This window comes from Anastrepha ludens, chromosome 2 (assembly GCF_028408465.1).
Source record: "Anastrepha ludens isolate Willacy chromosome 2, idAnaLude1.1, whole genome shotgun sequence".
Taxonomy (NCBI): Eukaryota; Metazoa; Arthropoda; class Insecta; order Diptera; family Tephritidae; genus Anastrepha; species Anastrepha ludens.
The window spans coordinates 31,246,769-31,256,307 of NC_071498.1; the positions used below are offsets into that span (position 1 = coordinate 31,246,769).

The window sequence follows — 9,539 nt, forward strand, 5'->3', positions numbered from 1 at the left end:
TCTGCAGAATACATTCTGTCAAAAAAGTACCGGGAATTGTTCAATAAAACGCAATTTATTTGTTTAATCATCAAAATTCATTTTGTCGCCTTCACAATGGGCTCCATTCGAAGTAATACACATATGCCAACGATTAGTCTAGTCATCAAAGCACCTTTTAAAAACATTTGAAGAGATTTTCTTCAGCTCCTTCAGCGAATTCTCCTTAATAGCCTCTAACGACTCAAAGCGCCGTCCGCGGAGTGGCAATTTAAGTTTTGGGAAAAGGAAAAAGTCACAGGGGACTAAATCTGGTGAATACGGTAGTTTTTCGATGATATTTGTCGATTTTATGGTCGAAAACGTGTTCACAATATGAACCTTGTGAGACGGTGCGTTATCATGGTGCAAGATCCATGAGTTTTCTTTCCCCAAATGGGCCGTTTCCTGCGCACATTCTCTCTTAAACGTCGCATAACTTCCAAATAATATTCTTTATTTATCGTAGAAACATTTGGAATGAATTCCGAGTGCACAACACCATGATAATCAAGGAAAACTAGTAGCATGACTTTCACTTTTGACCGACTTTGACGTGGTTTTTTTGGTTTCGGCTCATGTGGATAGCGCCATTCAGCCGCCTGTTGACTGGTTTGCATGTCAAACTCATATAACCACGTCTCATCACCTGTTACGATGCGCTTCACTTGCTCAACAATTTCTTCAGCCACCTTCTTCCCATGATTTTTTTGAAAGAAATTCAACTCTCTTGGAACGAGTCGAGCAGCCACGAGTCGTGAGACACGGTAAGGTCACGAGCTACCTCCTTCAAACTTAAATAATGGTTTCCCAGCACCATTTCCTTGACTTTGTCGACGTTTTCATTCGTTGTAGACGTTGATGGGCGACCAGATCGGAGCAAATCTTCCACGACTTCTCGGCCCTCTGCAAAAACCTTATACCACTCGTAGGCTAGTGTTTTTGATAAAGCACACTCGCCTTAGGCTTTCTGCAACATTTTCAACGATTCGGCAGACGAAATCCTGTTCAAAACACAAAATTTAAGACAAATTCTTTGTTCGACATTTTTATCCATAGTGAAAATCGCAGAGCACGCTTCCGGTTGACTGATATAATTAAATGCCAAAAACAAGCTAATGGACAGATGACGGTCAAACTCTGCGATACTATAGATGACTGTTGTATCAACATTCCATTTAGACATATGTGTAACGTGCTTTTTAAATGAACAATTCCCGATATTTTTTGACAGTATGTATCTTGATATTATCTCCATTCCAACAAATGTTAACTTAATAGCTCGGTATCGCTATCCATTAACGGAAAGTGCATTTCCAGCTATATTTTCGAAGGAAAATGACACAGTTGAGAAGCTCCTCCTTCTATTTGTGGTGTGCGTCTTGACCTTGTTCCACAAATGAAGGAGCCTACAGTTTTAAACCGATTCCGAACGGCAGATATTTGTTATTAGTTGCTTTTTCATGGACACTCGGAGGTTTTCCATTGCCTGCCAAGGGGCGACCGCTATTAGAAAAAAACTTTTTCTAAAATTTGGTATTTGATGCACAGAGATTCAAACCAGGCTTCATCCACTATTTACGAAGGAAGATTTTTACAATCGCACCACAACCGTGACAGACCGAAACAAACATGTCCTGATGTCTTGAATTACTGTGCCGAGTTAGTTGCGTCAAAGCTTTTGATGAAATTTTTTATACTAAACTCTATTCACAATTTTTATAATGGATTTCAATTATTTCTAAGTGGCTCCCTTGATTTAAGTAATTTATACAATTTTTATTTAACATTTTTCACACAAACAAATGTCATCGAATGAGCCACGAGCTGTGACGAGTGTTAAAACATATCACTGCGAAAAGAGGAAACTCTAACTCGAGAGACCCTGTATTTTAGCATAAATCCAACGTAAATAAAATAACATCAATCACTAAATGCTCGTGTATGTGTAATTTTATGATTTCAGCCACACTGGGAAATAAGATGAGCGATGCCTGGGAGGCGGAGATCGATAAGAAACGACAGAAACACAAGGAACCCAATCTCGTGAGTGCTGTGCTACGCGTGTTCGGTGCACGCTACGCATTGCTTGGCTTCTTATTATTTCTGCTGGAAATTGGTCTACGGTAAGCAACCAGGCATGCATCAGACATGCATACATACATACCTACATATATAAGGACGCATGTGGGCATACATAGTTACACATTAAGAACATTTCCTGCACATGTCAGGTGGCTATTAGTTATGTGCGACATGCATTCCCATACATACTTACCTACCTCGTACGTCTTATGTGTATGTATGTATGTATGTATGCCCGTGTATCCGCCTTTGCCAGCTAATCTTGAACTACTCAATTTACTATTTATATAATTCAACATCGTCTCGTTCATTTTTGTACGTATTTGTCCGCAGCATTACACAGCCACTTTTTCTTGGTGGCCTGGTTAATTACTATGCCAATTCGACTAGCAGCGCGAGCACCAACACTGCCTACCTCTACGCCCTGGGTGTAATACTGTGCAGCGCACTCAATGTGCTGCTACTGCATCCGCTCATGATGGCCATTCTACACACGGGCATGAAGGTGCGCGTCTCCCTGTGCAGTGTGATTTATCGGAAGGCGCTACGCTTAAACAGAACGGCGCTGGGTAGCACCACAACCGGGCAGGTAGTGAATCTGATATCGAACGATGTGGGCCGGCTGGATACGTCACTCATACACATGCATTATTTATGGCTGGGACCAGCTGAAGTCGTAATTATAACATTGCTCATGTACAGAGAGGTATGCACAAGAAAGTAACGGATTTATTGTTGTAACATTAAAATCGTCTTCACACACACGAAGCCATGAATCTCTGAACACGTGTGGCGTCTATTGCATACTCATACTATAACACAAATATATTTTATTCTTTTAGATTGGCGTCTCTTCCCTATTTGGCGTTGCCTTCATGTTACTCTTCCTGCCACTGCAGGCCTATCTTGGCCGGAAGACATCTATGCTGCGTTTGCGCACGGCGCTGTGCACTGATGAGCGCGTGCGCATGATGAACGAAATCATCTCGGGCATACAAGTGATCAAGATGTACGCGTGGGAGAAGCCCTTTGGCAAGATGGTGCAATATGCGCGTCGCAAGGAAATGAAAGCCATACGCAACGTCAACTACATTCGTGGCGTACTACAATCATTCATCATGTTCATGACACGTGTGTCCATCTTTGCCAGCTTGGTGGGTTATGTGCTGTTGGGTCAATTCCTGACTGCGGAGAAGGCGTTCGTCATCACTGCCTACTACAACATTTTGCGCAACACAATGACTGTCTACTTCCCTTTGGCCATATCCCAGTATGCCGAGACAATGGTCTCCTTGAAGCGTATACAAAAGTATTTGTTGTACGATGAGACGAAAGTGAAGGATCGCTCAGAAGATGTCGAAAATGAGTACAATAAAATCAAGCAGACATACATCATAGAGGAGAACGAGAAATCACTTCCACTGAATGGCAGTCTGAAGCCATTAGTGCCGCCGCAAGAGAGAAAACATACAAACACAGGCATTGAAATACACAAATTGAAGGCGAAATGGGATCATTCAATGACAGAGTACACGTTGAACAACATCGAGCTGAAGGTGAAGCCGCGTACACTGATGGCGGTAATTGGACCAGTGGGTTCTGGGAAATCAAGGTAAGTACGAGCATAATCTTTTGTACGTAGGTAGGTGGGTGAATTGGTTTAAGTGTAATTGATGCCATGATACGATTATGAGACCTCCAGCAGACAGATATCTACAACCAGCCAGAGCTGTTGATGCAATGGAAAAAATTGATGGGGTTTAGGTTGAGGCACTGCCCCAGGAGCACCCAGTGAGTGACCTTAATTGTCTACCTGCCAAACCCGGACAGTTATAAAGAAAGTGCTCAACAGTCTCCTTCTCTGAAAGGTCCCCACAGCTCCTGCAATGGGTCTTAAATGATAAACCTAGCTTTTTCGCGTGTGCGCCGATTGTCTAATAGCCGGTAAAGACAGGTACGAGTTTGGAAATAGAAAGGCGCGGAGTGCCCAGGACTATCTGCGCCCTGCGTCTATTCTACTGGGCCATAGGATCTTCAAATTAGCACATGAAGAAATGGAGCGCCATCTTTTTCAATTCAAGTTGTTGTTGCAATTCCCCTTTAACAACAGTCAGGGGGATGCCGATGACCGGGTAGGAGATCGTTGAGACCAATTCAGCCACCTTTCAGGCAAAAATCTTTTGAACTTTCTTTGGTATTTTGTGCTAAATACGAAATTTGCTTTCAATAATGAAAACAGAGTAAAATAATGAAAATGGCTTTAGTGTTTTCAAAATATTCTCCTTGGAAGTCAATGCACTTCTGCACGCGCTTGAACCAAATTTCAAAGCTTGTTTGTCACTCAGAAGTGGATACCTCCATAGCGAGCTGTTTAAAGGCTTTAACAGCTTCTTTAGGGGTAAAAAACGTAGGCCGCACATCTTATTTTTGATGTTCAAGAACAAAGGAAATCATTAGCAGTAAATCACGGCTGTAAGGCGGATGTGCTGTAAGGTTGAGTGCTCCAAATCTCTTTGTGTGAGCCGTTACGTGTGAGTTCGCATTGATTTTTCTTGATATATTGATTGATATTTCATTGATAATTCTCCGAAAATTTCTGGCAAACAAACGGTTGTGTACCACTCAGAATTGACTGTTTTCAGTTTCTCTAGTGGTACAGCTGCGGCTTGATAAGATTTTCCGAACCCTCTAAAACAGGCGACAACTATTTTGAGGTGTTTCTTCCCGCGAGTAACTTTTGTTGGATTAAGCTCGTCTTGGAGCACTCATATTGTCGAATGCTGTTTCGTTTCCAGCTCAGATGCCTAAATCCAAGATTCGTCACCTGTTATGATGTCATAGACGTGCTTTGAACCACTGTGGCTGAATTTCTTTAACATTTCTTTACACCAATCGACACGAGTCCAAGTCCGTTTCTAGGAATTGTTAAATTATGCGGTATGCAATAAATAAAGAATAAATGTTCTTGATGACTTGGCTATTCCTACTAATACCCAAGGACGCCTCTATCCTGCAATGACTGTCACATGACGATCTTGTGTTATCTATTGATGCTCAGCGTCTATTTTTTCTGGCACAACAACTGTTTTTGGATGGCCTTCACAAAATTCATCCTGCAAGGATCGAAGCCACGGTAGAGCTCGTTGTATCAGGGTTTCACAGTGACTTAATGTGATACTTCAGGGCCATAAGTTGAAGTAAGGTGATTACTGAATTCCTGTCGCGATAATCCACGTCCAAAATCGTAATAAATCATCGCACGAAAATGTTCGCGAGTTCGTTCTATGAGATGAATGGACGAGTAGAGGACTCTAACGATTCCGTTCTGATAGGCTAATCATCGAAAATACTGATAAAATAATGGAAATCGTGGAGTCGGACTGAGATGTGAGCTTTTACTCCGTTGTCTAAAAATTTAAGATTAGTAGGAAAACTGTTTGGAAGCACTTGTTTAAGGGGAATTATAACTATGTTAATTTCATCGTCAAATCGAAGAGCCTTCCACTTCACCTAATAGTTTACATATTTTTTATTGACGCAAACAAGTTTCTAATGAAGTACGAAATTTTCATAAACTTTCAGCTTAATCCAAGCCATTCTTGGCGAATTACCCGCCGAATCAGGTTCCGTTACTCTACATGGTTCCTACTCGTATGCCTCTCAGGAACCTTGGCTGTTCACCGGCACCGTACGTCAGAACATACTTTTCGGTTTACCAATGGACAAGAACCGTTATCGCACTGTAGTGAAAAAATGTGCTTTGGAGCGCGATTTCGAATTGCTGCCCTTCGGCGACAAGACGATTGTGGGGGAACGTGGCGCCTCACTTTCGGGCGGACAAAAGGCGCGTATTAGCTTAGCACGCGCTGTGTACCGTAAAGCCGACGTTTACTTGTTGGATGATCCACTGAGCGCGGTAGACACACACGTCGGCCGACATCTCTTTGATCAGTGTATGCGCGGTTTCCTGCGTGAAGACATTGTAATTTTGGTAACACATCAGCTGCAGTTCCTGGAACAAGCCGATATCATTATTATTATGGATAAGGGCAAGATCAGTGCTGTGGGCACCTATGAGTCGATGCGCAGAAGTGGTCTGGACTTTGCTAAATTGTTGGTGGAGCCAGAAAATAGCGCCGATGCTGACGGTGGTGGTGATATTGAGAAAAAGAGTTTGTCACGCCAGAATAGCAGACAACGTCAGAACAGCATATCTTCTATGAGCTCGATAGCCGAGTCAGCAGTCGGTGAAGCACCCATGCAGGTGCAAGAATCACGTGAGGAGGGAAAAATCGGTTGGGGGCTGTATGCAAAATACTTCACTGCTAATGGTGGATACGTCCTTTTCACGTTAAGTATGGTTTTCTGCCTTGTTGCGCAGTTGCTGGGCTCCGCCAGTGACTACTACCTGTCTTATTGGTGAGCTGGTGTTGTTTGTTCTATGAACTAAGCAGAATTTAATAATTAAAATTCATATTTTTCACAGGGTTAACAAAAACGAACAAACTGTGGATACGGAAACAACGCATTTCGGCGCACGTATTATCGGCCGGCTATACGGGCGCGATGTACGCTTAAATAACGTAACTGATCCTGTTGATATTTACATATTCTCTGCCATCATCTTGGCTACGATCATTTTCTCGCTGTCTCGCAGTTTGCTTTTCTTCACTATGGCAAAAAATTCTTCGATCAGTTTGCACAACGGCATGTTCCGAGGACTTACACACGCCGCCATGTACTTTTTCCATACAAATCCGTCGGGGCGCATATTGAATAGATTCTCAAAGGATTTGGGTCAAGTGGATGAAATCCTGCCGTCGGTGTTGATGGATGTGCTGCAAATTTTTTTGGGTTGTGCTGGTATTATTGCTGTAATATCTCTTGTGAATCTATGGAATTTAGTGGCGGCAGCTGCACTAGCAGTTATATTCTACTTCATACGCTCTTTCTACTTGCAAACCTCACGTGATGTGAAACGTCTCGAGGCAGTCAGTAAGTGGAAGAAGAAACATTTTTGCATTTTATTCAACTCCTCAACTAACATTTAAAATTTTCCATTCTCTTCACCGCAGCACGCTCCCCAATCTACTCCCACCTAAGTGCTTCACTGAACGGCCTACCGACGATACGCGCATTCGGCGCTCAAAAAATTTTAATAACTGAATTCGATAACTATCAGGATCTGCACAGTTCCGGCTACTACATGTTTTTGACTACGAATCGTGCCTTTGGCTACTGGCTGGACTGCTTCTGTGTGCTCTACATAGCGGTAACCACACTGAGCTTCTTTCTTTTATCGCCAGAAAACGGAGGTGATGTGGGTTTAGCGATCACACAGGCCATGGGCTTGACCGGCATGGTCCAGTGGGGCATGCGCCAATCTGCCGAATTGGAAAACAGTATGACATGCGTGGAGCGTGTGGTCGAATATGATCAGATTGAACCCGAAGGCGAGTTCGAGAGCAGACCGGGTAAAAAACCGCCAAAGTCATGGCCCGAACAGGGTAAAATTAAATTTGATAAGCTCAGTTTGCGGTATTTCCCCGACCCGAAATCGGAGCGAGTGCTAAAATCACTCAATCTAGAGATACAATCCTGCGAAAAGGTAGGCATTGTGGGACGCACTGGTGCCGGCAAATCATCGCTCATCAATGCGCTTTTCCGGCTATCCTACAATGATGGTTCTATAGTTATTGACACGCGCGATACAAATGATTTGGGTCTGCATGATTTGCGTAGCAAAATCTCAATTATACCACAAGAACCGGTACTCTTCTCGGGCACAATGCGTTACAATTTGGATCCATTCGATGAGTACTCTGATGCGAAATTGTGGGAAGCACTCGAAGAGGTAAATACTCGGTCTGTATACGAGAAGTTGGATTAATTTCAAATCTATTTTCTAGGTGAAACTAAAAGGCGTAGTTTCGGATTTGCCAAGTGGTTTGCAGAGCAAAATCTCGGAAGGCGGCACCAATTTCAGCGTTGGCCAACGGCAGTTGGTGTGTCTGGCACGCGCCATCCTGCGTGAAAACAAAATTCTGGTGCTAGACGAGGCGACGGCAAATGTAGATCCACAGACTGATGCACTCATACAACTGACAATAAGAAGTAAATTCAAGAATTGCACGGTTCTCACAATTGCACATCGCCTACACACAGTTATGGACTCGGACAAAGTGTTGGTCATGGATGCGGGACGTGCGGTGGAATTTGGCGCACCATTTGAATTGTTGACTGTGAGCAAAACAAAAGTATTCTATGGCATGGTGAAGCAGGCGGGCAATAGCACTTTCGACAATCTGCTGATGGTGGCACAAAAGGTGGGTTTTCAACTTAACTAAATAATGGCGTATGAGTTTTGAGCTCCATCCATATAGCTTTCAATATCCCTCTATCCTAACACAATAATGAGTATTACAAGGTGAAGTCCAAAATAAACGAGACTGAGCTAAAATATAAACGACAGGAGCTTTGTTCTGACCACTTCGAGTTTATTTATGTAAAATAGTCCCCCTGGCTACGATACACTGTTTTTTGCGATCTAAACGCTTTTCGATAGAATGATACAAGCCTTTTGGATGGCCTCTATCGACGCAAAACGTTTCCCTTTCATGGTCAAATGCAATTTTCCGAATAGATAGAAGTCACAGGGAGCTATATCAGGTGAATACGGTGAGTGATTGATGGTTAAAATGCGATTTCTAGTCGAAAAATTATTCTCAAGAGTGGATCGATGAGATGGTGATTTATCATGCAATAAGCGTCAGCTCCCTGCTTCGCGGTATTCAGGGCGAATTCAACCAATGCGATGCAACAAAGGCTTCAAAACGTCAAGATAGAAAATTGCATTGACGATTTGGCCTATTGGCATGAACTCTTTGTGGATAATTCTCTTGGAATCGTAAAAACAAATGAGCATCGACTTTTGACTTCTCAAATTCGATTTTTTGGCTGGTGGCTCGTCTAAGGCCTTCCATTCGGCACTTTGACGCTTAGTTTCAGCTTCATGTTGGAAACACCACGTTTCAACACCAGTTACAATGTTGTAAAGGAAGTTCTTGTCTTTTCTCGCCTCTTTAATGAGGTCTTTCGAATGTTGAACTCTGAGCAATTTTTGGTCCTCAGTTAACTTGTGCGGAATGAAACGTGCACAGACCTTTCGTAAGCCCAAATGATCAGTTAAAATGCGATAAATCGATGTTTGGAGAAATTCAACTCCAATTCCATGAATTTAAACGATGTTTTCGGTTAATTTTTGATAAATTTACGAACAATTTCGGTGATTACTGATTTTGGATGGCCTAAATGTTCATCGTTATTTATGTCCTCACAACCATCTCTGAAACGTGTAAACCACTCATGAACTCTGGCACGAGATACGCAATCATCGCCATAAACTTTTTCACCAATTCAAATGTTTCGGTAAACGT

The 9,539-nt window shown here is 42.7% G+C and overlaps 1 protein-coding gene across 1 annotated transcript in view; it reads left to right on the forward strand.

Annotated features, from left to right (window-relative positions):
• Positions 1 to 9,539, forward strand: part of LOC128867707 (probable multidrug resistance-associated protein lethal(2)03659) — a 52,721-nt gene that overhangs the window by 37,094 nt on the left and 6,088 nt on the right. The window contains exons 4-10 of the mRNA XM_054109161.1: positions 1,985 to 2,144; positions 2,437 to 2,809; positions 2,946 to 3,715; positions 5,686 to 6,522; positions 6,590 to 7,098; positions 7,179 to 7,957; positions 8,013 to 8,429. Of these exons, the coding sequence (XP_053965136.1) occupies positions 1,985 to 2,144; positions 2,437 to 2,809; positions 2,946 to 3,715; positions 5,686 to 6,522; positions 6,590 to 7,098; positions 7,179 to 7,957; positions 8,013 to 8,429 (3,845 nt within the window). The remainder of the gene's footprint in view (positions 1 to 1,984; positions 2,145 to 2,436; positions 2,810 to 2,945; positions 3,716 to 5,685; positions 6,523 to 6,589; positions 7,099 to 7,178; positions 7,958 to 8,012; positions 8,430 to 9,539) is intronic.